Here is a 14,870-nt window from a genome sequence, read left to right as displayed (position 1 = left end):
GCTGAGGTTTGAAAATTATTTAAAGTAAACATTAAAACACTTGATAAATGATTTCACAGGACAGCGATTATTTATAATGTTTAGATAGTACTCCCTTCCGAACAAGTTGGTAGGAGCCGTTCTCGTTACTGACTACAATACCCAGAATGCAGATTGAGTTTCCGGCGTTGGCCCCGCCATCATGTATTCGGGCGGAAGTAATCTATAGTTCACTCTAATTCGACAAACAGTTCGTTTAAAATGTAGTTGCCACCTTCAAACTATGTGTGACTGAATTTACTTTATGTCTAAGAGTATTTTTTTTCTGAGTATTCCAGGGTCCGATTCTAGACATTTCTTCCCAAAGTAAAGATGTCCGCTAAGCGTAGGGGGTTTTGGGTAACTGGAAGTAAGCGTCAACACTAGCAACAAGGTTTCGCAGCCTGAGTAAAGATAAGGCTTCTTTAGGGGGAGGGGAGTGTGGCGGGCGGATCTTACCCAGCTGCGAATAGCAGAGCATTATTGCCAGTAGGACCCAATCAGAAAGGAGGAAAGGCTAAAAACTATTGGCTACTGGCGTGGACCAATCGGAAGAGCTGTGATTTGGCGGGAGTCTTGAGGACCTCTGGGGCTGTCGGTATCTCAGCGCCAGTTCCAGGTATCCGGCTGTTGTGGCTATGTTCGTGACCGATTTCCGCAAAGAGTTCTACGAGCTGCTCCACAACCAGGTGACTCCCATTCCACGACCCTGATCCAAGCTTTATCTGAGGGGAGGAATGAGGGCGAGTGTCCGTGAATGGGCCGGGAGGGTGTTGTCACAGAGTTTGGCGTCCCTGTGCTCAACTCATCTGTCCGCGTTTGCTTCTACAGAGGGTCCTTCTCTTTGTGGCCTCGGACGTGGATGCCTTGTGTGCTTGCAAGATCCTTCAGGTGGGCTTTGAACACCTTAGGAAGATTGGGCAGGGGCGAGAGGTGGTGGAACAGGGTTGGCCCCAACAGGAGATGGGACGCAGAAGGGGAGGGACCAGAAGGAGCAGACGTGAGATGAGGAACCCAAAGGGTCATCTCAGACCTATACTGGGACAAGAGAAGTATAGTGCAAACGGTGAGACAAGTAAGCAGTGGTTTGTTGTTGTTGTTGTTGTTTTACAATAACCCAAGTGAAAATGGTTTCACTTCCAAAATCTTTGAACTTGTAAATGACCTCTCAAAGATGGAATTTGAGAGAGGGGATGTGACAGCTGGGAGTTGTGTCAAGCAAGTGCTGGAAATACAGGAGCCACTAGTCTATTCGAGAAGATTATTAGTTTGGACTTTGACCATAGTGTGGTTTTTACAATGCCTTGGGGTCAGGAATTTTTCAGAACCCCAGTAATTAAAATTAGGGGTTTTTTCCCTTAATATTTTTCTTTGGCAAATTGTACAGATTCAGATTGAACACTCGCTCGCAGACTTGCCACCTAGCTTTTCCTACTGATTTGTTGTTGTTTGTTTGTTTGTTTGAGACAGGGTTTCTCTGTGTAGCCCTGGCTGTCCTGGAACTCACTCTGTAGACCAGGCTGGCCTCGAACTCAGAAATCCGCCTGTCTCTGCCTCCCAAGTGCTGGGATTAAAGGTGTGCGCCACCACCACCTGGCTCCTACTGATCTTTTACCAAACAGCATATCACATAGGTCTTTGTCTCTCAGCTCAGCTAGTTTGTTTGCTGCTGGCGATTCCAGGTAAGTTAGCTTAAATGAGGGGTTTCTGACCGTGTGCTCTCTCTCTCCAGGCCCTGTTTCAGTGTGACCACGTACAGTATACACTGGTTCCAGTTTCTGGGTGGCAGGAACTTGAAACTGCATTTCTTGAACATAAAGAGCAAGTATGAACTAATACATTTTAGAATAATTAGGCCACTCTACTTAGTTGCAGTTTTTAAATACTTAGCATTTGTCTAGTTCTGAAGTAGGATAAGTGTGTTTTGAAGTATCAATTTCACTATGCTTGAAGTTATGGTGGCAGAACCAACATTGCCAAGGAATCACCAATTTGAGGCAAGTCTGAGCTACATATAGCAAGTCTGAAGCCAGCCTGAGCTACATAACAAGATCCTGCCTCAAAAATAAAAATAGTACAGTTGTGGGCAGCACCTACTCTGACCTCGCTTGTTTGTTTGTTTGTTTGTTTGTTTACTTATTTTATATTCCATATCAGCCCCCCTCCTCCCAGAACCCCCAAAGTTCCTCCCACTTACTCCCCCCTCTTCTCTGAGAAGGGGAGCTCCCCCCCCCCCCCCCCCCCCCCAGGTATCACCTCCCCTTAGCACATCAAGTCACTGTAGGACTGGGCACATCCTCTCCCACTGAGGCCAGACAAGGGAGCCCAATTAGGGGAATGGAATCCACATAAGGGCAACAAATTTAGGTACAGTCCCCACTCCAGTTGTTGGGGGAATCCACATGAAGACCAAGCTGTGCATATGCTACATATGTGCGCAAGGGGAGTAGGGCGTTGCAGGCTAGATCCAGCACGTGCTTACTCTTTGCTTGGGGATTCAGTCCTAACCTCACTTATTTTATTAAGATACACCACTGTATTATCTGATATTATCTCTAGAAAATGCACCCAGTTATCAAACACATTTTTTTACTTTGGAATTAAATGGTAGAACCAAGACTCCTTACCTCTACCTGGGACCAGATGAGAAATGGGTTATTGAAGGCCCTCTAGGGAGTGGGTAGGGCATGTCAGAGTGTCTTAGAATGACTTGGAAGAGATTTATTTATATACTTATTTACTTATAACAGTCTTTTCCTCCAGTATTGTGAGACAAGATCTTATTTGCTAGCCCAGGCTGACCCTGAACTCATGGACAATCTTCCTTCCTTGGCCTTCAGAGTGTTGTATTACAGGTGTGACCCCATAGTCAGGCAATTTGGTGTTACTAAAGGAAAAGTTTTTGCTATAGTGATTGCTTGATAAGGGACTTAATATTTAGGAGGCCACAAGTGAGGCTGCCCAGGACTTGCTGCAAACCTACCCCACACAGTGCTATTACTGTGATGAGCTTCAGAGTACAGTAGTCGAGCAGTGTTCGGTAAGACTTTGGTATGTGTTCGAAGTCTTGTTCCTATGCTTCATTAGCTATTTGTGCACAAGTCTTGACCTTGCGGAGCCTCAGCATGCTCCTCAGGAAGCAAGAGGAGCCCCAGAGCCCGTTTTACAGTGTCATCATGGAAAGGCAATAACCAAGCCACTTAGCACTCCTCCTGGGCCTTGACATAATGTGCTCAACAGAGGAACATGGGGTGGCAGTGCAGGGGGAGGAGAGGCCTCCTTGACAATGCCACCTCCTCTCTTTCAGTTCTCCTATTTCATCCTCATAAACTGTGGAGCCAATGTGGACCTGTTGGATATCCTTCAGCCTGATGAAGACAGTATCTTTTTTGTGTGTGATACCCACAGGCCAGTGAACGTTGTGAATGTGTACAATGACACTCAGGTACCCAGCTCTTATATGTGGTCTCCCTTTAGTCAGTCTGTACCTTTTTATGTTGTGACAGCACTGCACTGATGTTTGCAAAGTATCCTTCCCACTTCTCCAGCCAGGGGGCATCTTCAGTACAAGAAGCTTATTTTATCCAGCTCATGGGCTTGTGCACATGCTTGTGCAGCTCATGGGCTTGTACACATGCTTGTGCATTTGTGGAATGTGCATCATTTGGAAGGTGGAAGATAAGAACGTTTCAGCCTAAGATGACTCTAATCTACTTATTCTTTCTTTCTTTCCTTCTTTCTTTCTTTTTTATTTTTTTATTTTTTTGGTTTTTCGAGACAGGGTTTCTCTGTGTAGCCCAGGCTGTCATGGAACTCACTCTGTAGACCAGGCTGGCCTCGCACTCAGAAATCCGCCTGCCTCTGCCTCCCAAGCGCTGGGATTAAAGGCGTGCGCCACCACCACCCGGCCTACTCTACTTATTCTGAACCTGAAAGCATTAAATACAAACTGTAGCACAGAGCAGCTGTCTAAGCATTCTGTGATCTGGTCTCTTTCCACAAGGCTTCAGACTCTGAGATCCTCAGAGAAGGAGCCTCTTCAAAAGCAGTCAGTCGGGAATTGCCATTAGAGACAGAAATTATATTGGCTTAGGGGTTCACATCTGTCTTGATCCATTTTTTGTCTCTATAAGAAAATATCTGAGACTGAGTACCTTATAGATGAAAGTTATATTTAGCTTACTGTCCTGGATATTCAACAGCGTGGTGCAAATATCTGCTCTGCTTTTGAGACCCCTGTGATGAGTGGTTTCCCAATAAAGGGAGTGTATAGGATAGTGAGGAAATTTCTATGGTGAGACAAGAACATCAGAACAAGCCGATGAAGTTTTATAACCATGCTGCACATGGAAACTAAGCCCCTAAGAGGCCTGACACACTTCTGAGAGATGCTGTTATTCCATCAGTAAGGGGAGAGCCCTGACTGACCTAATACTTGCCAGACCCCACTTCTTAATGGCTCTACCCCTTCAATACCCTACACAGGCAGCAAGCTTCAGGTGTGGTGGACCTTGTGGGGGATAAACCATATAAAATATCCAGTCGTAACAACATACTCATATTCTCTATCAAAAACCAGCTGGTGAGACTTTATTTTCAATGTATAGCATAAGAAAGACATGTTGGGGGCCCAGAGAGATGGCTCAATGGACCTGGGTTCAATTCCTAGTACCCTCATGGCAGCTTCCAAATGTCTGTAACTCCAGTTCTATGGGATCTGACACCCTCACACAGGCAAAACAACAATGCCCATAAAATAAAAATTAACAAATTTAAAAAGAAAGAAATGTTGCCCAGGCCTAAAGTAGATGGTAAGTGCTTTTCAAAACTTAGTTTCATAATTTAACAGTGCCATGTGGGACAGCTCTAGTGATTTACTAAATGGTACTGAGCAGCCAGAGCTCTCCTAGTGTGTGTGCAGAAAATTTGAGAGTACAGCACCTATGTGCCAGCAGGGCCAGGGGGTGAGGGTGGGCCACCAGGGATCCTCAAGGCAGCTGCCACCTTAGCCTCTCGGACTCAGACTGTTTCCTGGGCTGAGAACTGCCTAGCCAGTCCCACTGTATTTGCCTTAAAACGGGAGAGAATTGAGTATCTGCACTTAGCAAAAGATTCCAAGTTAAGAGAAGAGTGCATGATCTCACTTTGTACAAAAGAAAAAAAAATGAAGTAGATGGTTAAAACTTTTTCTTTACCTTTTGGTAGTAAAAAATAGAGAAACCAAGTCTGTTTAAACTACTGTGTAAAAAGACTGTATCATATGTAACTTGAATTTTGTGTAAATAAATGTTTGTGAACGCTTAAAAAAATTTGAGAGTAGCTGAATTCTACAGAAGCAACATGATGAATTGTTTTCTGGCAAGGAGAGAACAGCTGAGTTTGTTTGTTTGTTTGTTTGTTTGTTTGTTTTATAACAGATCAAATTGCTTATTAAACAAGAGGATGACCTTGAAGTTCCTGCCTATGATGACATCTTTAGAGATGAAGCAGAGGATGAAGATCTTTCAGACAGTGACGGTGATGGGTCAGAGCCTTCAGAGAAGCGCACACGGTTAGAAGAGGTGAGTGTGAATCAGGTGGGCATTCTGGAGGAAGCAGTTAAGGCAGGTGTGTGCGAGCCAGCTGTGGCATTCTGGGCCTGCCACAGAATGGGCATTGTGTGTGTGTGTGTGTGTGTGCGCGTGTGTGTGATCTGAAATTGATGAATAGAAGAGGTCTGATAGCTAAAGGATATTAGTAGGTGGTGGCTGTTCCTCTAGTGTAGCTGTGTTTTGTTCTTATTTGTTGCTGCTGCTTTTTTATTTGCTTTAGTGCTCAAAAGTTTGCGTCTATTTTGTGTGAGCTTCCTTTAGTTTTTTATGGGGATTTTTGGTTTTGGCTTGTTTGTTTATTAGTTTTGACTGACACAGGGTCTCACTATGTAGCTCTGGCCAGACTGCTGATAGGGCAGCTTTTGTTGGGGTCTTTGTTCTCCTTCTGTTGGTGTACCTAGATTGGCAGCTTCTTGGATTTCAAGTCTGGGTGAGCTAAGAAAGGAAAGCAGGCTATATACAGATCTCTAACTGTTGCACCTTTGCTCCCACCATTTGCAGTCTTACTCAGTTTCTGTAGTATGTAAGAGTTTAGATGTATCTAGCAGGCACTGAGGATATCTTAGCACCATCTTCCTGAAAGAAGTGTTGTGGTCATAGACTGTAGAATCACCGCAGCAACCATGCCCTTGTACCTGAGAAGTTAAAATCATTGCTAGCACGCTCGAAGAAACACAGGTCTTGTTATCCCGATGGCAGACACAGACTTTGAATACTGGATAGGCAAAGTGGCCAGATGCTGACTGTGCTGCGGCACACATACCAGGAAGGCCTATGCTCTTCTGTATTTGGATGGAATCTGCCATATTCTGGAGGCCAAGTGAATCCATATTCCCCTGCCTCAGCTATTCAGCTTCCCAGGTGCAGGCTGTACTTGGAGCATGGACAAAGCCTACATTCTCCCGCAAGGTTCTGTGCCTAGGGGTTTCCTCCAAACCAGTGCTTTGTCAGGCTTAACTTTTTGCCTTAGATTCTTTTCTATTTAGAGCTCATGGTTGCCATGGCAGAGAGCACTTGTCATGTCAGGGAGCACGACATCAGGCAGATATGGAACTGAAACCACAAAGCCCACCCCTAATAATACACCTCCTCCTACAAGGCCACACCTCCTGATCTTTCCCAAACAGTTCCACCAACTGGGAACCAAGTATTCAAACATGTGAGCAGATGGGGGTCATTCTCACTAAACTACCACATTTTTCTTTTGTCTGTCACTATTTCAGGAGATAGTGGAGCGAAGCAGAAAGAGGAGGCAGCGCAGGGAGTGGGAGGCCCGGAGGTGAGTCTGGTCAAGTGGCTCTGTGGTACGAAGCACAGACTTTGTCCGTTAGCCTCATACATCTAGCCCTTTCTGAATGACAACATTCCCTTAGTTTGGAGTCTTGGGGTCAGCCATATTAGAGAGAATATGTGGCTAGTGCCTTGAAGACAGCCTTGAATCCCCCAGTGTATTGTCCTTGGCTTCCTAGAATTACAGGATAGGCCCAATAGTCTCCCAAATCCAGGCTCTTCTGTTAGGAATGAGGCCTTTACCAGATTTGTTTTTCAAATGTGGATACTTTCATTTATAATCTTTTTAAAAATAAAATAACAGATACCAGGTGATTGTATAAAACTGTTCATGGAAAGAAATATTAACAGAAACTAAGTTATCCATAATATCTATTATTGCATGTGTAAAAAAAAAATTGAGGTGCTTTGAAATGAAAATGTTAGAATAGTTATTCTAGCTTGAAATAAATACACAGGTAGTTGTGTGTTTGAGACTGGGCACAGTAGGAGTTGCTTACTAGCAACCTTAGCTGTCATCCTTTGAGGTCCAGCTGAAGGATTTGCTCACCATGAGAAAGAAGACTACACCTCCTATAAAAAGACAATTTCAAGCCATTTCTAGAAGTGTAAGGACAAATCAATGAAACCAAGTGGTTCTGAGTTTTAAGTTTCTTTTCTGATTTAGTCTCTGAAATATTCTGAATTTCTCTCGGAATTATCTGTATTTGTGTGTATTTTACATTATCAAACTACACATCTAATTTTGCAGTTTTCTACTTACAAATAGTACAAGGCCTCACTGTGTATCCCAGGCTCACCTCCACTCACGATGCTTCTGTTCTTCCCAAGTGCTGAGAGTACAGGTATATGCCACTGGTTCTGCCTATAATCATTCATTTTTTATACATCTGAATTCATTTTTGGTTTTTGTTGGCTTTTGAGAAGAGGGTCTCATGTAGCCCAGGCTGGCCTCAAAGATGACTTGAATTTTTGATCCTCCTTCGTCTACTTCTGGGATTGTGGGGGATTATAGGTGTGTGCTACCACACCCGATTTATGTGGTCCTGAGCTAGCAATCTACTACCTGAGCCCATCCTCAGGTCACAGATTTTTTTTATACTTCTGAACAATCTTTTAATCGCAGTCCTTGAAGGGCAGAGGAAGGTAATTCTCTGCCAAATCCTAGGCCAGATAAGGCCACCTAGTCATACCCTACCTAACTCAGAAATCAAAAGGGGCTGGAGAAGTGGCTGGTGGTTAAGAGTACTTGTTGCTCTTGCAGAGGACCTGAGTTTGATTCTTAGCATTCATAACTCCTAGGTACTCACAGGTACACAGTCATACTCATAAAAATAATATAAACAAAGTAACTGTTTTTAAAGTGTTAAAAAATTAAAAAAAAAAACAGCCAGAAATGGCTTAGTATTTGTTTGCTTCTTTTGTTTCAGTCTTTTTTTTTTTTTATTAACACATTGGTTGTACATATTACTGGGGTCTAGTGTGATATTTCCGCATATAAGTACAACCCTCTGGGCTCAATCCAAAACATTAAAAAAAGAGAGAAAGATTTCTACTCCCTTTCTGTTTCTTTTAAAGGATGTTTTAATTTCTTTGTTTGGGTGTGGTGTGGGTGTGTACCTGTGGGCAGCCTTGACTGTTTCTCTTGATCTCCATTTTCTTCTTTGGAGGCAAGGTCTCTCACTTGAGTTTGGAGCTGGGTTTGACTAGACTGGCTGAGCCATGAGCTCTGGGCGTCAGCTGTCTGTGCCTCCCCCTCCTGACCCCAGTATACACAACATCTAGCTTTTTATGTGGACACTGGGGATCCAAACTCAATTTGTCATACTTACATAGTATTTTTTATCAGTTGAGCCATCTCCTCAGCCTTTTTATTCACTCACTCATTCATTCATTCATTCATTCATTCATTCATTCATTTATAGATATTGCCTTACTATGTAGCCCAGTCTGGCCTCCAACTATTCAAACGTTCTGTCTTAGTCTCCTGACTGCTGGGATTACAGGTGTATACCATGTTATCAAGCCTTTTTCTTTTCTTTAAACTATAGGTTACTTCTAGTACCTTATCATTGCAAATAAGTCCATAATTAATAACATTGTGTATACAATAGTGTATCTTTTTTGTTCTTTGTAATTCCTTTGAGATAATTTCTCAGAAATAAGATTCTGAGACCAGGCCTGCCTAAGATGTATGTGTATATTCTGCTGAAGAGTCAAAGTGAATCAACAGTTGGTACCATGACTTCATTTGCTTTTTTCTTTTTGAAACTAAAGTTTTAGCCTTTTTCAAAAAGCTTGTCTTCCTGTCCAGCTGCTGTCAGTCAAAGATACCATTTTGTGTTGTTACAGGAAAGACATCCTCTTCGACTATGAGCAATATGAATATTATGGAACATCGGTAAGTATGAGGCAGATCTGACACACTGTAAAATTTTGACTCCAGGCATCAGAGAGCAAAGCAAAGTTTGACATCCAGGAAAACCTGGTGCTCATGAGAGTTGCCTTTGGGTAGGTGGTACAGCCTCTCTGCATTGTCCACCCCACTCCTCTGGAGACTGAGTAGAGCAGATGCTTCCCAGTGTGCTCTGCTGTGCCTCATGGTTTTCTTCTCTTACTCTATGGTGACATAACAGTGATACCTGTTCAGTAGAAATCAGTTTTCTGAGTCTTTATACAGCCCTGCCTAGCCCTGAGCTCCTGGCTTCAAGTGATCCTCCTGCCTCCTCCTAAGCAGCTGGGAGTATGTTTACACACCGTTGTACCTGCCAAGATAAATTTAAGATGATAATGGGACTCTTTCTGCTTCCTGGCCTTCTTAACATGAGCTGTTTTTTTGCCATGCCTTTTGGTGACTGAAATTGTAATCTAAATCTAAAATAAATCCTTCCCTCCTTGTTAAAACAACAAAAACAACAACTTCTTGCCTTTTGCCTTTCAGTTTTTGTACCACTGGGGATCAAACCTAGGACTCAGATATACTAGGAAAGTGCTTACCACTGACCTACCCTATAACACTTGCTAATTATTTTTAATTCTAGAATCAAGCTAACCTTTATTTCATAAAGTAAAGCCAGGCATGGTGGCACACACCTTTAGTCCCAGGACCTGGAAGACAGAAGTGGAGGATTTCTTTGAATTTGAGGCCAGCCTGTTCTATAGAATGAGTTACCTGACAGCCAGGGCTAAACAGAGAAATCCTGCCTCAGAGAGACAGAGAGAGAGAGACAGAGAGAGAGCGCTTCTCTGGGCTCCTCCTTATGCTTCATAACCATAGTGGTCAAAAGGAGATTCAGAGAAACCAAACATAATGCTCCACAGCGTACTGTGAAGCTAAGCTAGAATGTTGGGCAAGTTAGATGTATTGAATGCTGCTTGTTTTGTCTTGTTTCTGCAGTGTTAAGTATGCCTGTCATAGGTTGAGGGCACCTGTACTCCTTTCAGAGGCACTTGTTAGGATAGCCCCTCAGGTTGTGTAGTAGCTACTCTTTTTTTTTTCATGGAGCTGTGAAGATGGTTTGGCAGTTAAGAACAGCAAGTAATCTTACAGAGAAGCCAGATTTGGTTCCCAGCACCATCATCCCAGCTCATAGCCATCCCTGGATTCAGGTCCAGTGTATCTGCCCCTTCCTCTGACCTCTGTGGGTACCAGACACATACATGATACACAGACACATTTGGGCAAAGCGCTCACACATAAAATAAAACACATCTTTAAAAGTACTGATTAAGCTGGTGTGGTGGCTATTTGGGTTGGGGATACAAATGCTGTGATGAAACACCATGACCAAAGCATCTTGGGGAAGACAGGGATTATTTTCAGCTTCCGCTTCCAGGTCATGATCTATCACTGAATGAAGTCAGAGTGAAAGCTCAAAACAGGGCAGAAACCTGCAGGCTGGGGCTGGTGCTGGTGCAGAGGACCTGGAGGGCTGCTGCTTACTGGCTTGCTCCTCCTGGTTTGCTCAGCCTGATTTCTTATAAATCCCCAGACTACCAGACAAGAGATGGTACTACCCACAATGGGTGGGGCCTTCCCCCATCAATCACTAATTAAGAAGATGCCCTACAGGCTTACTTACAACCTAATCTTATGGAGGCACTTTCTCAATTGAGCTTTCCTCCTCTCAGATGACTTCAGCTTGTACGAAGCTGACATAAAATGAGCCAGCACGGTGGCACACCCTTTAATCCCAGCACTTGGGAGGCAGAAGATCTCTGAGTTCAAGGCCTGACTGGTCTATGTAGCAAGTTCAAGGCCATCCAGAGACACATAATGAGACACTAAATGAACAAATAAATATGTATTAATCTTTGTGTACAGTAGCACGTCTGACTTTTAAAATAGGATTTAGTATAAAAAGCCTGTTGTTAGGCTCTGTTGGCATGGACCAAAATGGAGGGCCTTCAGTAGCTGTAGAAGACATATGGGTCTTAACATGTTAATTTGATGTAGGATTTTTGTCTGTACTTCATGATAGTGTAAAAGTGATGCTCAGTACAAATCAAATTTGTTTCAGTAAAAACACTGTACTTAGTCTTCAGCTTTGGTTCTTAGATCTTGGACTCTTGGTATTGTACTTCCTATGTCTCATTTATAATTCAAGGTGTGCCATCCTTTGGCTCTCTGCTGAGCCCTTGCAGTGGGTAGGGAGGGAACTAATGCTCTCTCAGATGTGATACCTGACTTTCTCCAGATCCCTTGAAAATTTTCTCCCTGGAGGAAACCAGCATCTCATGCTAAGTTTGCTGGTCAGACATCCACTATCTTCCCAGTATCTCACCAAACTCAGACCTTCCATTCAGGTTGCTTACCTCTTCTATCCTTGAATAGCCCTGTTGGAAAGACCTTCACAGGGAGTCCAGAAGCCCCTCCCACTCTATCCAGGTGACCAGAACCAGAGCCTTCCCTCATCTGACTCCCTAGGGATGTGTCTGAGGCTGCCTCCATGCAGGAAGAATGTGAATGCAGGATGGACAGTTGGACAACAGAGCCTCCTGACCTGTTTTCATTATAGCCTTGAAATCACCTCTGAGAATTACAGAGGTCCCGGCACAGTGCTATGCCTGGGCTTCCCACTGGGTGGCACTTTGTTCCCATTCTTAGTTTGCTACATGATTAAACACAAAGATACAAATGACCTTAGAGAGCAGAGACTGATCCAGTAGAATTACTCTATCATCTTTCCCTCACATGCGAGAAAGTAGCCTGAATACCCTGACCACAGGGCTTCGCTGGGCTCCTTGGAACTGTCCTCACTGTATGCCCCCTTCTATGAACTCAGTTGCTTTTGGCTTCAGGTTTTTCTGTTTTTCTTGCAGTCAGCCATGGTGATGTTTGACCTGGCTTGGATGATGTCCAAGGACCTGAATGATATGCTGTGGTATGTAGTGCGTGTGCACACACACACACACCTGGAAATACTGCTAAACCATGTTGGGAGTCCTGCCACCAGCTAAGGTCAATGTTACATGGCCAGTCCAGGGCTTCTATGAGTCATGTTAGGTGCAGCCCCTCTCTGGGATGACTTATAAGCCTAGTCTTGCAAGGGTTCAGTGTGAGGTTGGGTCATACAACCTCATTGAGGACAGTGGGGCTCCAGGTCAGCTCCTGTCTCTGTACCCCTGATGCTTACTTAGCCTTATGCCCAGCAAGTACAATATGTGCAGTTTGAGTGAGCTTGTCCTTGGTAGGGATTCTTGCAGCTCCGGCACTGGTACAATCCAACTTAGAATTGTCCCTTTCTACAATATCTCTGTCAGACTGTAACCAGGGCCTTGAGCACACAGACCAGTGTGCCTCCCAGTCACTGTCAACTTAATTGATTTTGAAACAAGATCTGGTCTTTATAACAGAGAAGCATGTAATTCTGCCCTGGCTCTGCCTCCTTGACCCCTTGTTTGTGGCCCTTTTTTTCTCTGCAAGCAATATACCAAGGTCCTTCAGGTCTGATCACCTCAGTGATAGTTACATTGGTCTGCAGAGAATCAGGACAGGTTAGGACTCTGCAGGGCCACCTCTAAACCCAAGGGTGCCCTGCCACTCTCCAGGTGTAAAGATGCCGATCTTTGGGCCCCTACCCACTCTCAGCTTTTATTCCTATACTACCTGCTATTACGTGGCCACTTGCCAAGCAGCTGCCCCCAGCCAGGTTGGTTAGTGCTGAATACTTAGTTGCTTTGGTATTCAAGCTAAATTGGTTTCCTATTGGATCCCAGTAGTGACCAGTCTTAACAGGAATTGCAGAGATATGGTCCTGGGTGTGTGCAGTATACCTTTGATAGGATACTTCTTTTACTGGATAGATTCCCTTATGCCTTCTTGTCTAACTTGTGATGAGTCCTTTAAGTCACTTGTTTACATTGGTGTCATCTCTCTGACCCTAGTTTATGTCTACCTAAGCTTTGCCCTAGAACTGGAAGGAAGACTGACTTTATGACCTTATGTTTCTTCCAGGATCTCAAGAAATACCTTCCCTAAGATCCCCCCACCACATACACACACACACACACTTTTTTTTTTAAAGATAGAAGGCACAATTTCAAAATGTCAACATTTCAAAATCACAGTAGACGCCCAAGATAATTATTCACAAATCAGTGGCAGGGCACAGTGAGTTTTGGGTCCATGCTAACAGGACACTCCTGGACTGTCTTATCAAGTCACTTGGCTCCATGACACATACCTACCAAGTCCAGGCAGATTGTAGCTTGACCCTGTCATCATCTGCTTTCCTTCCAGGTGGGCCATTGTTGGACTGACAGACCAGTGGGTGCATGACAAGATCACTCAGTAAGTGATGGCCTCCATTTGAGGGCAGCTCTGTGTATGTGGCAGTCCCTTTCTCTGCACACAAGGACATGGGAAGCATTATCAATGAGAAGTCTTATAGAAAAGGAGGAGGGGGTGGCTCTTCTTGCCTGAGTCCTTGGCCTTAGTACCAGGCTGTGCCTTTGCTTATGGTCTAGCCTGGCCTTCTTACAGCCTGAGAAGTCCACTAGATGGAACCAACAAAAGCAGGAAGGGGTTGTTTTGACTTCGTTCTGTGGCCTAGAGGCTGGTACTGAGATGTTAGCTCATGCACATTGGAGGTTAGGAGGAGACATGGATGCATGTAGGGAAATAAGGAAGGAGAGGATGAAAGCCTGGGGTCCTGTCAGGAGGATGGATCTGATCACAAAAGCAGGAGGCTTGCAGGAGGTTAGTAAGGAGCAGAGCCTGACCCTCTGTGGTGACACAGGCTCCCGTCTGTGGACTGGGAACTGGGAAGGAGCAGAGCTTTGAACGGGCAGCAGAGTCTCTCTTTGTCTCCCTGGGGATGCAGTTCGGCCTCCTTTGGTTACCAAGTAGGACTCGTAAGAGAATGAAGAGACCAGGCCTGGGGCTCAGTCCCTCTTTAGGAGGCCCACGTGAGGGTCCCTACTCACTGCCTTCCGGTTTTAACCTTAGTCCTTGTGCAGTCTGCAGAAGCCCCCACAATGTATTAGGCCTTCTGAGTGGTCAGAAGTTTAAAACTCAGTTCTGTTACCTGGGTCATCACATTGAGCCCGCCTCCAGCCTTGCTGCGGCTCAGTCCCTTCTCTGTTAAGGATGGACGGGGTGTGAGTGAGGTGGTTCAGGAGCAAGAGCGCCTGTGCTCTTACGGAAGACTCAGTTCCGTTCTCAGCTCAGTACCCGTGTTGAGAGGCTTACAACCTCATATAACTCCAGCTACAGGGATTCTGGCACCTTCTGACCTCCACAGGCACCCTAAAAACAATAAATTTATTGTTTAAAAAAAGATGGCATAGGGCAGGCATGTAGGTGACATACAATCTAGAAATGACAATATATGTAGAATGGGAAGCATATTCTGCTCTTGGCCTCTGGTGAGACCCTCTTGTCACTATCTCAGTTGGTGGCCCATTGGGACCTGGAGCTGGGCCTGCCTACCGCATCTGCACTAGCTGGCCATATGTGTGCTAGTCTGG

At 44.5% G+C, this 14,870-nt stretch overlaps 1 protein-coding gene across 1 annotated transcript in view; it reads left to right on the top strand.

The window, feature by feature from the left end:
- Nucleotides 1-608: 608 nt before the first annotated feature.
- Nucleotides 609-14,870, top strand: part of Cdc45 (cell division cycle 45) — a 29,067-nt gene continuing 14,805 nt past the window's right edge. The window contains exons 1-9 of the mRNA XM_028770482.1: nt 609-707; nt 850-909; nt 1,751-1,843; nt 3,326-3,463; nt 5,436-5,579; nt 6,833-6,888; nt 9,252-9,300; nt 12,222-12,283; nt 13,642-13,692. Coding sequence (XP_028626315.1) covers nt 657-707; nt 850-909; nt 1,751-1,843; nt 3,326-3,463; nt 5,436-5,579; nt 6,833-6,888; nt 9,252-9,300; nt 12,222-12,283; nt 13,642-13,692 — 704 coding nt within the window. The 5' untranslated portion in view covers nt 609-656. The remainder of the gene's footprint in view (nt 708-849; nt 910-1,750; nt 1,844-3,325; nt 3,464-5,435; nt 5,580-6,832; nt 6,889-9,251; nt 9,301-12,221; nt 12,284-13,641; nt 13,693-14,870) is intronic.

The sequence above is a fragment of the Grammomys surdaster genome, unplaced genomic scaffold (assembly GCF_004785775.1).
Source record: "Grammomys surdaster isolate TR1022 unplaced genomic scaffold, NIH_TR_1.0 202, whole genome shotgun sequence".
Lineage (NCBI taxonomy): Eukaryota > Metazoa > Chordata > Mammalia > Rodentia > Muridae > Grammomys > Grammomys surdaster.
The sequence above is the reverse complement of the archived record's forward strand: the minus strand, read 5'-3'. Positions and strand labels throughout refer to the sequence as shown.